Raw genomic sequence first — 22,672 nt, 5'->3', positions numbered from 1 at the left:
AGGCAATTTGTGAGCGTGAACAGGTGTGCTTTTCAACTTGGTTCATTGGGATTTCTGATGGTGACAGCAACCAGTGCCAGTGTTCATAACACAAAGGATAAATTGGCTCATGAATCAGCCAAACCCAATTATTGGCAAGTCAGCAACTAGTCCCTACCATCAAAATCCCTACGCCTCTCATTCCTTCTTCCCCACAGCCGCATTCGCTCTTGCGGTCTATATCATCAGAGGGAAGCTAATGGTGATAGACAGACCCTGACTGGTTTATCTGAATGGCCATCACGGTGAAGGAAGGAACACCATGGCTCAACATTTTTTTTTTACTGTGTGTCCATATACTGTATGTCCTTCGGACTTGAAAAACAACATTAAGAAAACATCTAAAAATCGAGAAAATACCCTTAGACTCCAGAGGGTTAAACACAAATGCTTATCGAAGACTTTAATAGTAGAGTTGTCCTTGTCCATGTGTCCATGCGATAAAACAGCCGGTGTACACAACGGAGTTGCCTTGTTGCTAAATAAATAAAATATTGATAGACTTTCAAATTGATGTCAAAGTTGAATAGTGCCCTTGCAGAACTATATCACAATAATGACATGCCAACCTAGCACAGTATTTCACATTCGTTTTCGATACAACACTTGTGTTCAACTTGCATTAAGAAATAGATGAGGCAAAACATGTATAGACAAATATATTCACACCAACAAACTAATTACAGGTTAATGAAGTAACCTAAATGTTGTTTAACTCTGAGAGGAAACAAGAGACCTTGGATGAAACCCATGCAGACCCAAAAAGGACATGCATTTCCCTATTCCCATTTTATAACCCTTTTAGGAGCTTATGAGAAAAATGTAATTCATTCATAATTGACTAGCCTTTCCATCCATCCATACAACCCTTCTCAAGCTGGCCTTGACTAATACACCTTATGAGGCTCCATCTACTAAAGAAATATCTAGACTTACGTTTCAGAGAGGTTGAAGACCTTCTGGGAATCCCCACTCACAATGCGGTATGTGATCGGGTCATTTTCTCTGTCTGTGGCCTAGGGGAAGGAAAAGAGGAGCAGGATCTTGAAGTTCAAATAGTGCCATTATAGTTTAAGACTATGACATATGACACCTGGGCAGCTAGGAAGCTGCAGTGGAGCGCACTAGAGAGCACAGCATAGTGAAATATGAAAAAAGGGAGAAAAGGTGTGGTTGCTGAAACTACAATATGCCTTATTGACAATTCAATCAGACAACAGCATGATACTGATTGCCTCATTACATTTAAAATATCCTTATTTGCATGTGCAGATTTGTGGGTTAGAGGCTCACCTGTAGATTAACCAGAATGGCTCCGATCCTCATAGCTTCGCTGATTTCCAGGTTGTATGTGAGGAGAGGGAAGCGCGGAGGGCTCTGGTTGTTGGGAGGCAGAACCTCAATGTAAACTGTAGTGATTGAGCTCCTGGCAGAAAGAAAAGCACACATCAGCCCAATGACAGCACAAGTTTCTCCTTGAAACCTATTGAGCCGTACTGAAGTGCCGTGCCCAGAGCAAAGTGAAAAAAGTGTTATGATTTATAATGTTGATCCTAGAAAAAATTCAACAGGTTTTGATCGCATTTATTTCAAGTGGGATAGTTATCTGGGGCTGCAGTCGAATAGTCCATTTAACTTAGGAACCTTCCTAACCGAGTGAAATGACCCGGAAGTCCCTCAGTGGCAGCCATGATAAGTGCCGTTCGAATTCTCTAGAATGAAAGGAAAGGAGGTTTCAAACTTCCTTTATAACCTCCTTTAGCTTAGGAATCACTGGACCTCCCTAACCGAAAGGAGAGGAGAAAATGCTGCCCCACAATGCCTTGCAGCCGCAGCATTTGACGTCACACAACAGTCGGCCATTCACGGACACAAACGATTATGGCGGAGAAATTATATCATGAAAGTTACGTTGCTTATTAAGCATTTTAAAACGTATGTGGTAAGTTGCCAAAGTGCTTTGTTTTGAACGTTCATCAGTATTATAATCAAAAAGACAAATATGAACGTTAGTTTTTACTGAAATAATGATCAAATAAAGTCAACATTTCACTGAGCTGTGTGGGGTTTGTTCAACTTTTAAAAGATGTTTGAATGGTGATATAGGTATTAAAGACTAACGTTTATAATAAATACATTTGTATTGATTTTAAGATCTTTTCATAGTTCATACAATCATACGTATTGGGATCATTTGTATTAATGTGGACTGGAGGGAGAGAGTGACGAACATAAGTTTCACTTTTTTATTTCAATTCCAACTTTGGTCATGAAGAATATGTTTCTCTGTTGTTCATAAAGCATAAAGCAACAGCATCAGAGCACGGTGCAGTCTCTAGATGAGTCCGTCGTTCTTATTATACATCCATGTTGTAGTCCGCTGTATAGAAAACTGTAGTTTCCATAGTTTCCCCACAGCAGCAGATGCACACAATGACGTCCGCTGCCGCATCATAAACACGTTGGATAGTGAAAGTGCATTTCAGATTCTCTAAAGTACCGCAGTCTCTTCTCCTAAATCCTTTTGAATTCTCCTATCCACTATCCCTTAACCCTGTGACGTTTCACTCAGAGGTCAAGGAATAGGAGATAGGGCTAGAACTTAGGAGCTGATTTTTAAACTATCCGAACGCAACCCGGGACACAGTTACAATTAAAGTTTTTTTTTTACATTCCTAAATGTCACAAACAAAATACAAGCCTTTTATTCATGATTTGTTTCCGTTTGAAAAACCTACTTCCAGAGAATTAGCCTGCTTGTTCTCGGTAAGTCACCGCAGGAAACATTTAAATGGAACTGAATGCCTTTATCATTTACAGCATTCATTCATTGTGACATCTTTTGTTGAACTGCTAAAGGTACATGTTACAAATGATCTGACAAGCTGTCATTATGTCAGCCAGTAGCCTGCATTAGTGATGTTGTAATCCTGGACAGGGTAAAATGGTCTTAGCCAGTCTTACTAAAATGAAATAAAAAAAGGCCCCTATTGCTGCCCCCCCCCCAAAAAGTGTTATACTTCGAGGTTGAGAAGTCACAATAGCAAAACATGTTTAGTCATTGTAGTCATTTCTTTATAACTGGTAACTTATAAAACTGAATTCCTCCCTTGGGGGATTACTAAAGATTAATCTTCTTCTTTTTATACATTTTTATAAAGTCCATACTTCTCTCTAAAATGTCTATCTATTGTTACTACATCTGCTGAAAATCTGCTTCTATAAAAAAAAAACTGTAACTATACCAATCTGTAGCCAAATAATTCATTAAATTCACCCTGGCATCGTGATGGCATAATTCCAGGATAAAGAGGAGATATTGTATCCAACAAATGTCATACCAGGTTTGATAAAACAATACCAACTGTGTTTTGGCTCAGAAAAGTTTGTAAAAATTGTTATTTTGTTTTGTAATCTACCCCAGAGAAAACTCTGTAACATTCAAAAGCTAACTTGTGAATAAATATGAAAAAATATTGAATAAAATAAAAACTCTTTGCAATCCTGAGAAGACACACACAAAAACACTGAAACAACTACTAATGTTTCAATGAAAGAGGAATGAATAGCACCTCATATTAAATAAACTTCATTCAACTGATGCCGACATTTTGTTCAATGTTCAAATGAATCAATCTTTAAAAGAGAGCTACTACAACACAATACCTTCTCTGGATCTCTGGTGCGCTGTCAGAGGCCTTGACGGTCAGAGCGTAAGATTGTCCCACAGTTAAAGTGACACCAGGAGCCACAGTGATGCGTCCAGTGCGGTTGCTGATGATGAAAATTCCCTGGGCACCTGCCAGTATCTCATAGGTCACCTGACCATTCAGTCCCTCATCAGCATCTGTTGCGGTTAACTGGGAGAATGGACAGAGAAAAAGAGACAAACATAAGTTTGTTTTGATATTTCTGTGTGTTATAGCTGCCAGCAAATTCCTCACTGAATCCCTCTATCTGTAAATAATTACCAGCAGGGGGTTCGGACTGATTTGAAGTGCTACCAGAGTATTGAAGATGAAAAGAAAAAGGCACAATTTAAATATATATAATGTCTTGCATAGTTTGTTATCAAATGAATTAGGTACACACAATTTCCTTCAAGTCAATTATTGAAGGCACCCCGCTGCTTTTAATTATGAACCATCATGATGCAGTTGGCTTCATATCTTTAAGGCTTTGAAACTTTAATCCGAGCTGCCCAGACCTCCTCTTCTCATGCTCCTGACATTGGAGCAAAATCTGTAGCATCAAATAAGCAGCAGCATTCTCCCGGGGCCTGAGGCTCTCATAAACGGCTTATAAAAATCAGTTAAGCGGTCGTTCCCAACACTTTGTGACCCCTGGCCTCATTTCAAGGAGGGCAAAATGGCTGATTTTGAAGGCAGATTAAACTTGACCTTTTCTGCGTCTGACATTTTTTTAGAGAGGTTTTGCTGAGAGGACAGATCAACTGAAAGAAGAAAAGATCATGCAATGACTACCAAATAAAGGACAATAAAAGGATGAAACCTTCCAACATAAACACAGATATAGCAGGGGTTACATTTACATTTTTGGAGGCTGTGAGTGCATATACAAGTACATACAGTATGCACATCATGACACATGTCCTGTGCATGTGCATATGAGATTGCTTTTAGTTGGTATTAGTATGGGTATATGTGCATGTATGGAGGCGTGTGGTGCAGTGGACTAGTGTGTTGGTGTTCGGATCAGGGGGCCACAGGTTCAAACCTCACTGCAGTCAGCATGTCGTTGTGTCCCTGGGCAAGACACATTACTCCTGTGGGGATTGCCCACAGTATTGAGTATGTAAGTCGTTTTGGATAAAACATGTAGATACATGTAATGTAATGAAAAAAAAGGGGAAAGGACATGGATGACCTTTAAAGTGCTTTAATTAAATAGTATAAACAATATTCCAAATCCATTAATGTATTCAATAATATGAAATCACATCTTGGTTGCAAAATCCTTTTTAAGCAAGAGGAAGGATTGATTAACGGCCATCAGTAATGCCTACTGTTTTAAATGATCTTCAGCCATCACAGCAGCTGATCTGCTGGATAAAAGGTTTCCCGGGCATGTGCACTCAGGACAGAGATACACATTCACCTTGACTTATCTGTGATGACTGCAAGGGAGAGGAAGGGAACTGTTCAAGGGGTTCACCTGTCAACACAATGCACTAGATTGCGGTGCTTATTTTTTTACTTTGAGCATGAAAGAACGGGAGTGTGAGAGATTCTTTGCAACGGTGACAAAGACGGAGGCGTAAAGCACAGTGCCAGAGCAAAAGAGGAGAAGAGAGGGAGAAAGGCAAGAAAGGATTGTTGAAATGATTACCTGGAGAACCGTCTCCCCGGGTTGCATGTCTGTGAAGACTTCAACGCTGTAGGAGACCTCGGGAAACGTGGGCGTGTTGTCGTTGGCATCAATGACCAGGATGTTCACAGTGACCGGGGTACTCTGCTGGACGCCATCCGATGAGACCATCTGTAGACAAAAGAAATATAAATACATACGTATATTTTAGTAAACAAAGTCTGTATATTTTGGAAATAAATCTGAGGACTGATTTCTTATATTCAAGCTTATGCTTTAGGACTGTTTTGCTTTGAAAAGACAACCCAAGGTTTTTTTCCACCGTCATTAACTCACTTACACTTTGCCTTTGTATTCAGTATGTTCATCTTGCATTCCCTTAACGTTGGAAATGCCTTTAAAGAGATGAGATGAGAGGGCATGTATAAAGCTTGACTAAAGGACAGTTTGCAAACTGAGCAAACAGAATGTTTATAAGTCCTTGGCAGCTCTGATCTACTTGGCAGAGAAAATGGACTGAGAACAATACATCAAGTGTGAGAGGGAGAATATCTAAACAACTGTGGCACAGCAAAAGAATATGGGACATTGGTTTTCCTTGAGAATTTGAACTCAGCCCTAAAATGGTTTTGCTGTACATCAGGAAGATTCCTTTAGTAGCAGAGCTATAACATTTCCAGAAACATCTTTCTCTCCATACAAACAGTCTCTCTTTCCTTAGCCGAGATTAGATTAGGATTGACTGAGTCATCACAGATCTATGTGAAGACACTCCAAACTTACACACATGTGCTGACACATCTATGCACATATGCGCGGAACAAATGTAAACAATGTCACGCCTTGTTCCTTATCTCTCTCTATCACTCACACAAATAGTAAGAACCAACACAAATACTAAAAAATGAAGGCTGATATTTATCTATATTAGATCTGTGTGTACACTCTCCCTCCAGTCCAGGATACAAAGCGTAATTATACATTGATGTGATGCTTCTTTATGCTAAGACAAGATTCTTCTCTTTGAAAATCTCATAGACAACAGTATCTTCAGAAAAGCAAATGCTTTCAAAGCCTCTGTACTATTGTCTCATTACAATCATGTTAACTAGCTTTAAGCAAGACAACATAAAGCAATGCATAACTTGTATTGTTAGAGAATGACACATGAATTTAACACATTGTGTTGATTTATGTACTCGCGAATTGGACTAGTTGTATGTGAGATTTAGAGACAAAGGCAGGTTGTGAAATGTCAGTTTGGATATTTCTGCAGCCAACACAGAGAAAGCAGGATGTCAGCAGCTTTCAGGCAAAAACACTGCTGTACAGAAGGTCACCTGCATTTTTTCAGAACCAAAAGAAACAATGTGTTAAACTGAGGAGAATACTATTAGGTCAGAGTTACATGGTCAGTAGGTGCAGTAGGTCTTAGTAGGACATCTTTACTGATAAATAGAAGAGAAACAGAATCAGATAAGAGGGACGACTACAACAATTCAGTTCTTATTCATGAAAAAATAAAAAACTCTGATCCAAGTGTACTATAGGTATCAACCAGTATCCAGTTTATAATTTTTGAGGCCAAAATGTAATACAAAATCTTCAGTATATAATTATATTTATCAAACTTTCCTGAACTGTTATTATTATTGCTAAAATATAGAACAATCACTGCTCACATTTCCTTACAAAAACACATTTCCACCCTGGAAAACGATAAATATATATTATTTTCTATTTAAAACACAATATTGAACCATTGAAGTGTATACATATTGTGTGTGTTCCTTAGTTTAGCACTTAATATAAAATGATTTTGAATGATTTTCTGACATGGTTTATAAAGTCATTTAATAAGTAGCCTACTAAGTTATGTTATCAGTCAGCCTGCAACACAATATTTCACAGAACAACAGTTAGCAAAAAAACATGTTTAATATAATATAATAGGATATATTCATGATGCATTAAGGGCCAACATAGGAACATGTTTCAACAACAACCACAACAACCACCACTTCAATATTCACCAGGCAATGTGCGTCATCTTTTATTTTGTATTGAAACACTGACGTGGAGGATGAGAGATGGAGAGGATGATCCTGCTGATTATCCTGGAATAGAATATTTCCCTTACATCTGATATTGAATGCAGAAGTCCTTCTAAAGAGCTGTATTGAGCTGTCACCACTGCAAAGTGGATGCATATTTTCAGCTCTAATGTGGATCCAGAGATTCTTTATTCCTCATGAAAAAGAAACCCAATAAGAGACAAACCTGCAGTATGCTGGACTACAATTGAAATATTTAATAGATTAACAAACACCAACTTTATTCACACAGGTTGAGGTTACAATTCTTACATTTGACCGGCTGAAAACAGCACATTCTGCCTCTTTTTGCATTAAAAGTCTGTTATCAAAATAGTTGCAGATTATCCGTCCACACACTCTTCTGACATAGAACATTCCATTGATGTACAAACCAACCCAAACAAACCTAGCGTTATATCTCAATCTACAGTGATCCGAATCATCCCCGTGCAGACACTGTCCAGGGAACCGTTCCCACAGATCTCACTGCTGGTTTGCCAATGCTCTCTAATCCACAAGAATACCTCTGGGGAGGGGGCTAATCTATTTCCCAAGATGCTGCCATCCCTCTGAGCAAAGCAGAAACAAGTCACTATGGTAAACCAGGCTGTAAACCCACTAAAAACACCATACATTAAGAAGATTAATAAAACATTATCGAGATTATAAGCAACCCACTCCAGAATCCTAATGGAACATGAAAGTAGCGGCAGAGTTCAGTGAGACTGAACCGTGTCATATATTAAAAGATTAGAGAGTTCCCACAAAATGTACTCTCTATATGTCTCTTCAAAGGAATAGGTTGAGAACTTTGAACGCTTAAATCCAAAAGGATTTTCTCTAAATATTACACTAAATAGTATGTATAGATATGTCCAGTAAATAGCAAAAAGTCAATCAAAAAGAGAAATGCCTACAAGAACAGAACTTTGTTCCATGTTCCACAACATATAACTCTAATAGTATCATAATCATTCAGAATGTAGTGCATACGTGTGTAGACATATTTCACACATGGTTTCAGTATTAATCAGTTTTAAATGTTTTGTGATATGACAAACCTGTTTGTGTCTTCTATATTATTAGCATATTTATTTGAATGGATCGTGTTTACTTTTTTGCCAGTGCTATTTGCAGTTTCTTTATTCTTTGGATTGTAAACTTTAATTTGCTAGTGATAAGTCTAACTATATGCACATATATATATGTATATCTATTAAGTGTATATAGAGATTAACATGAGACAGATGTTGAATATTCTTAGGTTCATATTTGAATAGCAGTTAGTAAAACAAGTGAACAGACTGTTGTACTTTACTGTTATTTGACCCTTGATAAAGGTCATATTGTTGCAAAAGTGTCAGGCCAGCTTTGTGTCTACGGGTGCCTCTTGGTATAAACCTAACCTGTGAGTTCTATTTATAAACACAGAATAGGAGATGTAGGTCAAAGAGCGTGAGTGCTGTCTTGTGGATAGAGACCACTGAGTCTGAGGCCTACCGTGAAAGTATAGACCATCTGCTGCTCCCGATCCACAGGTTTGATCAACTTCAGGTAGCGGATTATCCCAGTTGGGGTCAGGCTGAAGATCGTGGTGTAGTCATCCAGGGTAATCTTCACCAAGGGGTCTTTTGTCTTCCAACAAAAAGATATACAGAAAGAAACAAGTTACCATGGTGACATGAGTATTTCATCACCTTTGTTTTTCAAGGCCGTAGCTGTGGGGATGGGAAAACCTATCAGTACATTTTGATCCGTCAAAGAGTTGAAAAAGTAATCTCCTGCAGGTCCCTCATCTATCTTAAGAAAACAGCGGAGAAGGAGCAGAGGAGGGGAACAAGAAACCAATGTTTTGATACACGATAGTATCAAGAAAGAGAGGAAATCACTTCTGCTAAAACAACTTACAAGCATTACAGCCTCTGATGCTTTTTAGGGAAATATATTGACGACATTAAGCAGTCGTTAAAAGGTATTGGTTTAATAGCTTTTGTTTAGGGCATCCAGGTACTAAATAAGATTGAAAACATTATAAATAAAGTTCCATTTATCCAAAGATGTCTCATCACTGATGTGGTTTGATTGTGTTACAAATAGACCTCGAGTCCATTGTGGGCCATTGCTGCTAGTCGGCTTCGATTCCCGTCCATCAATGAGTCCTCTTAAGAGAGTTTGGTAAACATCGGAACTGGGTGGCTTATTGATTTTGTTATCTCTGCTTCCACTCCACTATGATTTGTTCATCTTCTCCAAACACGGAATAAAGGGTTTTGTGAAAGATTAACTAAAGGTAGCAGTCATTTGTTTTGTTCTGTGTGTGTTTGAGACGGTGTGTATCCACCCATTCAAACATAAATCTATCAGTGCAGTTAGGATATGAGGAAAATGTAAAGCATTCTCCGCTGTGGTTGGTGAAGACACACACACAGAAAAGTGCACCCACACAAACACACAGTTTGTTAAATATGTCAAAACACCCCCTTCCACCAACTACACACACAACAATCAATGACAAATATTTTGAAGTTGGTATTCAAAGAGAATAATTCCATAAATTCTGACTGAAGCTATTGCAGAAACCACATCAACAAACACCCATCTGCATAGGAAGAAGAAGAACACTGCACAGCAAAACACTGCAAACAAAAACACTCCCATTAGGATAAAGAGTCAGTGCATCTAGATTAATCCACGCACACACACCTGCTACTACCAGAGACTTGCATTGCATTTCATTCTATGATTTTCATTATTTTGAAATATTAATACAAAACAAATCATTTCTGAAGTGGACATTTGGCAGAAACAATGGAAAGCTAAACATGTAATATTTGGGATGTCTCCAGCAGCAGATTAGTGTTATCAGTTTGTTTTTACTTTGTGCGAAGTGAAATCTAGGGATGTCCCGAGTTAGTTTAAGAGCAGGGATCAAGTTTATCCAAGACTTTATTTTTCATGGATTAGTGTACTATCAATATATTTTGTTTTATAAAACATATTGAGCTCAAGGTAAGCTAAATTTACAAGTGTTTCCCCTTTGAAAACACTGTAACGAACCACTTTCTGTAGCAGAGGCGTAGGACTAATTATTCATCGATTTCAAGTTGCAATTTGAAACATGTGGTTAGCTAATTACAAACCTGTGATTTAGGATACACAGTGTTCACCGCTTGTGATCCAGGGTTTAAATTGTTTCATTAAAACATCCTACTATCCTGTTGACAACACAGAGAGAGTATTGCCCATGGACTAAGAAAGTGCAGCTGGAGCCTGAAAGAAGACGGCTGTAGAGTGTGCATCACAACTGATAATGGATCAAATGTAACTAATGCTGAGGAACTAAATCAATGCACCAGGCTTCAGTGGCGGCCAAAGGCTGCATCATGTGATTGATAATAACTCTGTCTTTCTTGCTGTTTGTACCTGTGTACTCTCATGTCCCGATTAACCCAGATTCCCCCCAAATCTCTTTTTTGTGTCCATATATACACGCCGGGATCCTGAGTCGAGGCTAATCCTGTTGCTGTGGTCGTGTGTCCTGGATCCTCTATCCTGAGCACTGAATCTGAGTCCTGGACTTCGAGTCGTGGCTGAACCTGTCTCTGCGGTCCTGCCTGACTCTCATCATACTGCTTCCCTGATGGCTCCCACAAGATTGCTGACATCCTCGTGGATTCATCTTCTTATTATAGACACATGCATTTACGAACATTTGGACTACCTATGTTGTAAATGTATTATCTTTTCGATTTACACACGGCATCTATTTCACGTCTGTCCGTCCTGGTAGAGGGGTCCCTCCTCTGTTGCTCTCCCTGAGGTTTCTCCCATTTTCCCCTTTAAACTGTGGGGTTTTCTCTGGAAGTGTTTCCTTGTACGATGTGAGGGTCAAAGGACAGAGGGTGTCGTATTATCATACTGATATTCTGTACAAACTGTGAAGTCCACTGAGACAAATGTAACATTTGTGATATTGGGCTATATAAATAAACATTGATTGATTGATTGATTGATAATTGCAGCTCTCTGTTCAGTAATTTCTGCTCGTCCTCAGTGTTTTGTTTGAATTGCTTTATGTTTTCTTTATCAGAAATTGCTCGGAAAGATGATGCAACCCTTAATAGGGCAACAGGATTTTGTAAACAGACTATTTCTTGCACAGTTTTTGTGAGAAGGCCACACTGAGTGAGAAACAGCAATAATTTAATCTGCCAGAGCACTCGTTGATTACAGGGTTTCCAACAAGATGGAGTTCAGCGCAGAGGATGATTGGGAGGGTGTAGGAGCAGAGCAAAGCCTCGTCTCAGGTACGGTCTGAAGAGAGTCAACGAAGCAACTGTGACCAACTTGGCAGGATGTACAGTGTCGAATCAATTAACATGTCCCTGTGTCCTCTCCAGGATTTTACCCATGCCCTCTCTGTTGTGGCGCATGTAAGGATGTCATACCTGAAGCTAGTTCTGCATCTTCCAAGATCATCAACTCTTGTTGAAAATGACGAGAACACAGAAAAAGAAACATGTTCGGCAAGCAATACAGTCAGAAGCCCTTGGCTACTTGGAAGCTAAATATAGCACTAGGAGCTTATCGACATTACTTTGTTCATTGATCCAAGATTAACTACATAAGCGTGAGACTCCAAGGCAGTGTGTGAAGATGAGGAGAAACAGGTGACCCGCAAGTTAACTCGTCTTCTTCTGTATGTGTTAATTAGTGGAACAATGACAATGTGCCGCAGCGAAGACCAAACAAACAAGACAAAACAGATGTGTTCTACAGCGAGCATTTTGTTTGAGGTGGAAATTAAGAGAATGTATCTTGAAGTAAATTATACCACGCACTGCAAGAGGCTGTAACATTAAATATTCTAAGAACAGAGAGCTTTTGAGTATTGAAATCCTTTAATTGACTTTACTGACTTAAATGGAGGCCTGCTTTAAGCTGTTTAGAGTTCACAGAGCAGCTGTATAATGCAAGAAAACATAAATATTGGATTCACCTCTGTATCAAAATATATGAATATAATACTACAACAGTTATTTTTTAATGGACTAAAGTGGGGGATTAAGTGCAAAGAAACATGTTCGGGACATCCCTATTACACTCTGTATGTTTCTATGTGTGTGAGTGTGTGCCATTGCATCTAAGAGCAACCCCCTTTACCTACAGGTGTATCACCAGGATCCAGCTAAAACAAGGAGAAAAATACAGCAGGAAAATGAGTCATGAATGTGAACGCACAACAAAAACTTGTAAATAAATATGAACCTGTAAACAATATATAATCAAATGCACCACATGTGCTTTGTATTTGAATGCACACATTTATGGGTGGGCATGTGTTAAGTGCAGGGAGCCTTGTAAAGGTTCTTGCTTTCTACCTCCTCAATGTCATTATCCAGAGCGATGATTCCCAGGGGCGCAGTGAGGTTGGCACTGGCGGAGATAGTCGTTCCCACTGGGGAGGACTCACTCACATAGCCCTGATAGGTGGCAAACTGGAAATACGGTGCCTGGTTGTTCTCATCCAGGATTTCGATAATGAGGTCAGCGTAGGCCGGGAGGGGGTGACCGTTGTCCTGTTCAGCCTGAAATGATACGAAAAAAGACAAGAGTGAGTCAAATGACTGATAACCAGTCTGCTAGAAATGTATTAAGAAGTACTAATAATGAGTTGTAAGATTAAAGTAACACACTTAAGTGTTTTGCTGTCCCAACTGTTATGCAGACATAGGGACAAAAAGCATAATTTCAATTACAAAAAGCTACATTTGCTAAATGTAATCAGGGGTCCATTTAGGATTAGGCCTTAGTAATTACTAGAGCACTTAACGCAAATACCATCATTTGACGGGGAGAGGCAGTAATTAGTGGCTCTAACTACTCCGTCAAATTGGTGACCATTGATAAAAAGCAGGGTCAATGGGTCCCCTTCTCACTAAGTCAGTGCCAGAAATGGACCAATTAACTAGTAAACATGGCTGTCTCCATTAGTGCTTACTCAACTGAGCTTAAAACTGTCTGATGATGTACTCTGTTTTGCCTGAAAGCTTGAAATAAAATGTGGAACTGTTTGGTTTGACAAAATCCCAGTCAACATCTCTTCCTCATGTTTATTTCTTTCTCCAGAAACTGACCTGCAGCATCGAGCCACGGAAAACAACTCATATTGCAAGATGGGGTTCATTTTAATGTTAACAAAAATGACTGAATAAGGTTCAAGTCAGTTGTTGAGAAAACTAGCAATAATAAAAACAAATCCTGCTACATATAATTAATATATTACCGAATACTGGAATTTGATACAACAATGTTACAACACAGTTTATGCACACAGTCAATTCCCAGAGCTGGACACTCTCCCAAAAATACATGAGGGAATTGTTGATTCACCTGCGTCCAAAACTAGCTTGTGTGTGTCGCATACTGCTCACCTACCAGAAGATAAACATCTCTTATTCTTCATGTTGTTCCACAGTTGACATGAATGCTTAAGAAACACAGCTAATTACTGCAGTCAAAATGTGTGTTGTCCTAACTATCAAACTGTACCAAAACATAACAGAGCTGTTCTTTAACCCGAGTTCAGTCTTACACCAGCTTAGTGAAAGAAGTGTGGTCAGGCTGTCACTGCAAATTTTTTCCCTCTGAGGCACATATGTTGCTATTGGCTCCCACACTGGGATGCTTCAGAAATATTCAGGCTTTGAAAATACAGATAGAGAGGGGGTGTGAGGCGACATCAGTTTAAGCCATGACCTGGAACTAATTCTGCACATTAGCTCAATTTCACTGGGCTTGTGTTGCAGACTGACGATTGTAACAGAATCATTTGTTTCTACAGCTACATGGAAAAAATGCTAGGGCCAAAACTACTCAGAAGATTGCTGTTATTTGTATTGTCTTTCTTTTCTTTTGCAAAACCCTGCTCCGCCGTTTTTGGCACATCAAGTTGAGTTTCACTACAGCTCATATTTTTATTGGCATCGCAATGAAAATGCCAGGAAATCTTCACCAATCATCTTCTACCTTCCTCTCTTATCTGATGATAAAAAACACCCACAATGCAAGGACCCAAAGATCCAATCTGCTCACACATACACCTGAGGGACAAGTGGTGGTGGTGTCATTGACGGACAAAGTGTGTGTGCCTCGATGTTCTCGCTATTTCTCAACATTAACAAAGAAAAATTTCGTCCGAGAGCAAAAAGAGGGGGTGTGAGATTACTGCGTTCCCTGGTCATTCAGCTCTTTAGCGATGTCCTTATTTCTGTGAGGCAGTGCTAAATGACCTGCGCTCCACTGCTACTACACACAAGCCTTCAGGAGATTCACTGCTTCCCAAAGTCACTGTTTATCAGTCTCAATGCTGCTGTCCTGACTCCATTGCCTTAGAGCGCCATACTGCATTTCTTTGCTTCCTTGTTTCTATTAAACCACGCTATTTCTCTCCATCTGCCTTTGTCACTTGTCTTCATTTCGTCCATATAATCCTAGTGGAAATAGCCCTATCAGGATCAATCATGACTTTGGAAGATAAACAGATCTTTTTTTTTTAAAATATGCTTGAGGTGCTGCAGCTCACCCCATCCCATATATGTTTTGAAGTCTTTTAAAGCATTAGCTATGTACACCACATGCTGTGCCACAGAACTCTCAAGATACCAAAGTCTAATTCTCACTTTCCTGCCCCTTGGATATCTTGAGCAACGGTTCCTCTCCCCCTCTCTATGACTAAGGTAGATAAGACTCCTCCAGTACTAGACACCATACACATATCTCTCTCGATCTTCGTTTTTTTTTGCTCTTAGAACTGTTTCCCTTCCCCTAGCTATGCACAACCCTTACGGAGACATGCAAAAACTCTCTCTATACGATCAATCTCCTCTTGCCTTCTTCCTCTGGTGAAAATCAGCTGTTCCTCTCATCTTTTTACTCCACAGCTATCCCGGTAAACAGCCTGTTACACAGTGCTTAGAGGTGTGTAGAGGTTAGTGACGGGTGGATGGAAAGTTCATCTGCACTGCTGCTCTCCACCAGCAGCACCGAGGCAATCCCTGACTCGGATCCAAATTAGGATTCATGAGAGACTAGAAGGCTATCCTCCTGCTAAGTCCATAAATCATAACATATTTTTCACCCTAGATCTCCAAAGCAGCTAAAGATAAGGTTAATGGCCTTCAGGTTATCTAGGTGGAGCTGAAAAGTGTGGATGTTTAAGTTATAGAGAAAAGTTCAAACTTGATTTGGCACTAGCAAATACAAAATAAAAGCTCAGATTGAGAAGAATCTTTGCTTATAATAATCAGTGTTTTGGATTGGGCTGAACCAACGACAATCAGCCCCATTGAGTTTAGTAAATGTAACGTTTATATACGTTTTGGCCAATCATTTTTTTTACTTTTCTATTATTGTAAACCAATTTTGTGACCAAACATTCTGCAATTTCTCTGTATGCATGAAGAGTATGTACAAAATAAACACAACACATCACAAGTACATTGCGGTCAATGTACGTCAATTTCGGTCAATTTCGTAGTGGGTTTAGTTTCCATCAAAATCGCACAGTAAATCTTGACATCAGAATAGGCGAAGTCCTTTTAAAAAAGGCAAGCACTGATTGGGATTGAGTTTGTTTACCTTGATGATGAGTGTGAAACGTTGGTACAAGTCCCTGCTGATAGGCTGCAGAACACGCAGCTCTGCAGTGGTTCTGTTCAGGGAGAAATACTCTCGGTATGCTACTGGATGACCTGCAATAATAAAAAAAAAGAACATTCAAAGATTTGGATTCACTGCACTTTATGATAACGTCGAGGACACCGAAATGAAAATTCAGAAGTCAAGTCATGGCTGACGACCGAGCCAAAGAACATTAAATGCACACAATCAATCAGGATACGTGATGCACCTACCAACTAGGATGTAGTAAAGAATGTTGGGTCTGTTTGACGGGGGCTGTATGTTCCTGTCCATGTCCACGGCCCGGATCGCAGGGGTCACATTCAGTGGGTTCAGTTTGCTCTGCAACGAGGGGAGGGGGAGTCAGTCAACAACACGGCAAGATAATCAGATGCAAATCTGTTTATTTTCTGTTGACTGTCTAGTTGTAGCACAGCCATTGTCTCCTGAAATAACTTTGAGAGCATTATTATTCAGAGATGGGATTTTTAGTGTCTTGTAAAAAGAAGAAATACCACTTAGAAAGGATATCAGCAGCCCCGAAAAACACATTATGTCCTATTTATCATTATTTTGGCTGCTGTGTAATCTTATGTGACGTGTTGTATATCACTTGCAACGGTGCTACTCCAGATAAAAACAGCTCCTTAGAGAAGCTGCTCTTCCTGGCCCCAAAAAACGGTTTCCTACTTTTAAAGTAGGATCAGAAGAGCTGCTGCGACTGGCCTCCTTGTAAACTGAATATTAGGAAGAAATGCAAATAAAATTTCTGATACAAAATGAGGAACCAATGACCTGCAGGGAATTACATTAGCAGTCAAAGTCCGAAGCACACGGGTCAATTATTGGGATATTTAATTAATAAGCAATTCATTAGATCCCTTTCTCATCATTATGCTTCTAAATACACCATATCGAGCTGCGCATCAAGGTTAATCTGTTTGCAGTGCTGTAGGCTGCCTTTTCCTACTCATGCACACTCAAACATATTGAGCTCTCATTTACACAGCTCTTCGTCTATACCTTTGCCCCAACATATGGCTAAGTGGAAATATGTTTAGCACATCACATTTATGAATACATCTCTGATGATAAATGCCTCCATATGGCAGATAGAGTATGCGTAAGTATGCTAAGAGGCCTGAGCTAAACTTCCTTAACGTAGAAAGACACATGGCTAACATCTCTCTGGCAGGAAGAATCCCTTCTCGGGGGGGGTACATTTATATCCCTCAGCTCTGAAGTAATCCTTACACCCCCCCCTAACCAACCCTCTCGCTTTTACAATGTCTGGAGGTGCGCTAAATCAAATCCCTCCAGCGCTGCACAATGATGATTAGCTATAATACCCTCCTCCAACAGTCATTATCCGGGGGACTCCAGAGCCCGCATTATATCCCCCCAGGGCAAAAAATAAATACAGATCAACTAAATAATGCCTGTCTAGCTATTGTGATTAATTACAATACACTCATCAATTATGAGACGACAAATCTCCCCGTGGACAGATATGTTAGCAGAACGGTTACACTGCAGAATAGAGATAAATCAAAAACCAGCAAAAACTGCAATGCTAATTTAGACCACTCTTGAAAAGAAAGAAAGTCATTAAATATCACTCTTTAAGGAGAATCAAATAAGGAGAAAAAGAGATACCTCTTTTGAAATTGACAATTTCGAGGAATTCTGAATGTATGGAGGAGACATTATGTTTGAGAACAACATTTATATAAAGTAAAGGAAAATGTCCCATCAGACTTTATTATTGCTGGTAGCTTGAAACCATGCAATGTTTGAAGGTGGAAAGCACAGAGGGAGGGAGAAAGACCAACATTTTCTCACACTAATGAAAAAGCTTTGGTTTGTGCAGCTGCATACTTAGCAGTCTGCAAACCTTTTATCATAAATTATACATTATGAGCAAACTCTGAATGGGAAGTCTGGACAAACAAAGTGAGTCACGGTGGCAGCTCCGGTACACACACATGTGCAGAGACATACACCTGCATGTATATACAGTGTACACTGTTCTGTTTACCTTTGTTTATTACTCCCTTTTCCCTCTAGCACTAAACCTCCAACCATTGATTTCTCAACCACTGTTTATAGTTCCATTTGTGTCATTATTGCAGATTTACGTTTGAGTTAATCTCTCTCGCCCTCGTCTCAGATAAATTCGATTCAGTTTGACTCCAGTTTTAGAAACATGACGATCAATTACAATAGCATACTTGATTCAGTCTTTTCCCAATACTGCTAGAAAACATAATTATTAGATATGTTGGTGTTGCTTACGAAGGTACACATTTGTTGCTCGATCTACAATATTAAATAACAACAATATAACGTGGTACTTATGATCCACAAACTGGAAGAATATATAATTGTCAATGAAAGAAATGAATTAACTTGCCAGAATAGATAACACTAAATGTATCAAACGTGCCCACGGAGGGTAGAGGTCAACCTATCATATTTAAAAATTACAGCAGAAAAGCAATTGTAAACAAAACAAAAGATAAATTAAATCCTTTTGTGGTATAATGTTGTTTGTAGTTTCAGTCGTTAACTACACAAAAAAAGGCTACAAATAAATGTTTATAATTGAATCACCATACAGTTATGAATGTAGACATGAAGTTACTGCTAAATGTAGTTAAACTACTCGTTTATTTACATTGGTACAAGATCATTCCGATCTTTGGGCATGTAGAGTTTCTAATTCCCAACTGTGTGTTTGAGGAAACTCGAGGAGGACCCATGTGATGACGCAGACAATGTTCAAACTCGATAAAGACTGGGGCCGGGCTCTGATCCAAATCTTCCTGCATTCAGGATGCCACAATGCCAACATCAATCCAGTCCAGAAAATCCAATCAAATCCAGTCTACAACTCCAGTCCAATCTAATTCAATTCAATACAGTTCAATCCAGTCAGCTAGGCCCGTCCAGACTGCTGATGAGAAGTGTGTTATACTCTTGAAACAGGAAGTACAAAATGGAGCTTGAGGTGATGTAGCTTTATAAAGTCTATTATAGTCCAATATAATAATTCAACACAGTGTAATTTATTGCATATCTCTTCATGCACTGTATATATAGATTTCTACAGACAAAGATAAAGCGTTTATAGATATGGACATCATCTCTATTTGTGCAACACCTCAGACTCTTTATCTAAGCTGCCAAATCATCTCCCCCTCTAGTTTCCTACTTCTATGAATTCCAGGGGTGTTTGGCTGTCATCCCAGGTCAACCCAGCCTTCAGCTCTAATTGCTGGTCCAACAGATCAGAGAATGCTCCTGGAATCACCATGCTGATACACAGCAGCAAAGGACAACTCTTCCTCCAGTCGAGGAGACTAACAACAAGGTGTTAGCAGACAATTAGGCTCTTTACATGTGTGCATTTTGAAACATTTAGCAGGAGGGTAGATATGCCAGGCACAAATATGAATGATGCGGCTCAATGCACATGCACCCAGAGCACGACAGATAAAACATGACCTGCGTGCAAAAAAACCTAAACATGCACATACTATTAACGGGAAGAATTTGTGTTAAAATGAACTTGTGGAAAGCCAGCGTGTTCACACTCCCCTGTCAGCCTGGTTCTTACCGGTTCAGTGAATTCTGGGATAGCAACACGGTAGGTGAGGGGGTTGCAGTCTCGAGTGTTGTTCACCAAAATGCAAGGCAGGAACATGGGGCCCAGGTCGTCTCCGTCCAGAACGTCCACAGTCAGAGTAGTCGTAGCTGTCCGTCTGTTCGGGGGGTATGGAGCACGGTCCTGGAAGAAGAAATTTTTTTTTCGATTTGAACCTTTAAACTCCCAGATGATTTGTTACTTTGTGCACTGGGGCTACACACTGCTCAGCTAAAATCAATATAACATGTTAAAACCACGACAGACCTCTGCAACTGTTTTTCAGAATATATTACAGCTGTGGCTGTTATGGAAACTCAGTGATGCATTAATTCAGTTTTTATTCTACATTTGTTTGGCTGCAGGAAATGGGTGCTGAAATTCATTTTCATGCTTTAAGTAGAACATTATTGAATACTATCATAAACAGTCAACATACTATTTTCACTGGTAAATAACGCATTTTGTCATAAAATATCCAATACACAGTTTTCTCCAATATGCTTTTTTATATATTACATAGCACTTATGTTTAAGGATTCTTAGTCATTGAAGTAGAATGAAAAAGATATTACGATGCAAACAATATGCATCAGACCACTTTAAATGCGATAAAACAGTATGACTCTTCAGTTTTCTTCTAAACATTTCTAAACCTTCTCAATAAACATATATTTTCAGCAGCCATCTCTAAAGATCACCCCTTGTGGTTCCGGCTCTTCCTGAGTGGTATCCTGCCAAGTGAGCAGCACAGCACTTCAAAGATTTGTGCTGTTAGTGTAATTGAACTCTTGACACAAGCATCACAGAGTTCTAGTAAATACAATGACTTCTTTCTTATTCTACTTTGACGTCCTCTTGCGAGAGAAAGTAAAGTATCCCTGGAGGACCACTTGCCGGGGTAAAGGGTTGAGTCTTTTGCTCCCTCATGCAGGAAATGGAGAGGAGAGGACATGGGTTAACTGCTAAATGCTGTCCAGCATACATGTAGGAGTGGTATTCTCCTAAATCCCAGCGTTCTAATTAAATCTGCGTTCCTGGCTGGTGCCTTTCTGGTGGCTCTTGGTCCACATACATTGCCTATTGACATATGGTAAGGACTGGAGAAAGAGCATAAAGCTGCCTTCATTAAAACTCATTTTGGCATCATTAGCAGAACTTATTTTACAATATTTTCACAGTCATGTTGCCCAGTCAGAGTGTGAAGGAAAAGTGCATCCCTCAAGTTAAATCCATAATTATGCATACATTGTTACATAGTAGATATGCAAGGGCGCTCTGGTATACAGACGGTTATTTCAGAATGTGTCAGAGACAACTACAATCACTTTGAATAAAAAATATGTAAGCAATCTCTGAATTACAATTAGGTGAGTCAAATAGATTGTCAGTGTGATGTCCTTACAGTGACTGCCAAATGAGATCAATGTGTAAAAAAGAAACAAGATTCCACGATTGGTGGACTAAAAATATAGGGTTACTTACTGAATGATGACCACATTTTGAAACCAGACCTTGCTTTAAAACTTCACTGAGGAAAATAAATGATGCAGTGTAAGGATTTCAAATCATTTAAGCAGCAAACTATTGACTTCAAGTTCGAAAAGTTTGCCCCCTAAAATAAATAAAGTATGAAATATGGTAAAACTAAAACTGTTAGTGTCTTAGGCCAATACATAAAAACAGAGCCTTGAGTGCTGCACTTCCACGCTCCAAATAACAAATTGTTAAGCTGCTGCGGCTGAACACAAAGCACCTATTGAGAAATGGTTTAAGGTGCATTACCCTCAAGGGCAATGCTGAGGTAGACAACCTTAGAAAGAGAAGTCCACAATCAAGGCCTATTTTTAATCTGTTGACATTGAGCATTTGCTGATCTTGACACTTGCAAACAAAAGTCACTTACATTAGCTTGGACCAAAACAAGGTAGCGAGTTCTCTCCTCATAGTTTAGCCTCTCAGCCAGAATAATGTGTCCTGAAAGAGTGTTGGCAACACTCACTGTTCTGTTAGATCCCTGAAAGAAAATGAGAGTTTATATGATAAGACAGAAGGAAAAGTGGATGTGAGCAATAAGTCATGATTGTTGAAGAAATTTACAATGGTGTAGAGGGTGTTTATCATGGCGTGACTTGTCCATATACCAGGTCATTGGGGTTGTAAAGTATGCTGTATTCTATATGTCCATTGGGTCCGTCGTCAATATCCGTAGCTCCATTATTCCCAGAAAAGCCATTGAAAATGGTCGTTCCAACTGGTGTGAGCTAGAGGAAAATATAAGAGCGGGGAGAAATAAAAAGTCAGCAGCTCAAATGGCCCACTGTGACTCCAACATGTACTTACAGCAGTGAGCCCATGCATAGGGCCATTACTGTTGCCACTCCAGCCCATTAGTACAACAAAAAGAAAAACATATATATCAGAGAGGGGGAAATGTTGCAGTCAGCAGCAGTCTGAAGGTTTACAGAATAACAAAAAAGTAAGAACCACTGCTGTTCCCCAGAGGCCTCAGCAGAGTCAACGGGAGCAGGCAGTGGGCAGGAGGGGGGGGGGGGGGGGGGGGGGGTAGTTGACAGCAATGCAGAGTGACTCACTGTTGTGCTTACAGTATGAAAAGGTAAACACACTGTGAAATAATGAACACACAATGCACACAAAAAGTGTAATCAATGGAGGCAAGTTGTCGGGAGTCTGAAAGCACAGATTTTATGAATGTTTTGAATCATTGCTGGTGATTCGAGTTTGTTTTTGATGCGAGATGAACATAAATAATTCCTCATACCGTCATGCCTGGCCAGTTTTAATGAACAAAAAGTCAAGTGAAAATTACACGTATCTTGACTGTTTCATCTCACAGGGAAGCACTTGGTTTGTGCAGCCA

At 39.5% G+C, this 22,672-nt stretch overlaps 1 protein-coding gene across 1 annotated transcript in view; it reads right to left on the bottom strand.

Annotated features, from left to right (window-relative positions):
• LOC307044481 (protocadherin-15-like) overlaps positions 1 to 22,672 on the bottom strand; it is a 189,984-nt gene that overhangs the window by 80,588 nt on the left and 86,724 nt on the right. Inside the window, exons 8-18 of the mRNA XM_079689759.1 lie at positions 21,936 to 22,055; positions 21,698 to 21,808; positions 19,765 to 19,935; positions 16,379 to 16,487; positions 16,104 to 16,216; positions 12,845 to 13,051; positions 8,964 to 9,098; positions 5,389 to 5,538; positions 3,706 to 3,899; positions 1,333 to 1,465; positions 976 to 1,055 (exon numbers count right to left, since the gene is read on the bottom strand). Of these exons, the coding sequence (XP_079545885.1) occupies positions 976 to 1,055; positions 1,333 to 1,465; positions 3,706 to 3,899; positions 5,389 to 5,538; positions 8,964 to 9,098; positions 12,845 to 13,051; positions 16,104 to 16,216; positions 16,379 to 16,487; positions 19,765 to 19,935; positions 21,698 to 21,808; positions 21,936 to 22,055 (1,523 nt within the window). The remainder of the gene's footprint in view (positions 1 to 975; positions 1,056 to 1,332; positions 1,466 to 3,705; positions 3,900 to 5,388; positions 5,539 to 8,963; positions 9,099 to 12,844; positions 13,052 to 16,103; positions 16,217 to 16,378; positions 16,488 to 19,764; positions 19,936 to 21,697; positions 21,809 to 21,935; positions 22,056 to 22,672) is intronic.

The sequence above is a fragment of the Notothenia rossii genome (genome assembly GCF_949606895.1).
Source record: "Notothenia rossii genome assembly, chromosome: 6".
NCBI lineage: Eukaryota > Metazoa > Chordata > Actinopteri > Perciformes > Nototheniidae > Notothenia > Notothenia rossii.
Note: the sequence above shows the minus strand (reverse complement) of the source record. Positions and strands in the feature narration are given on the sequence as shown.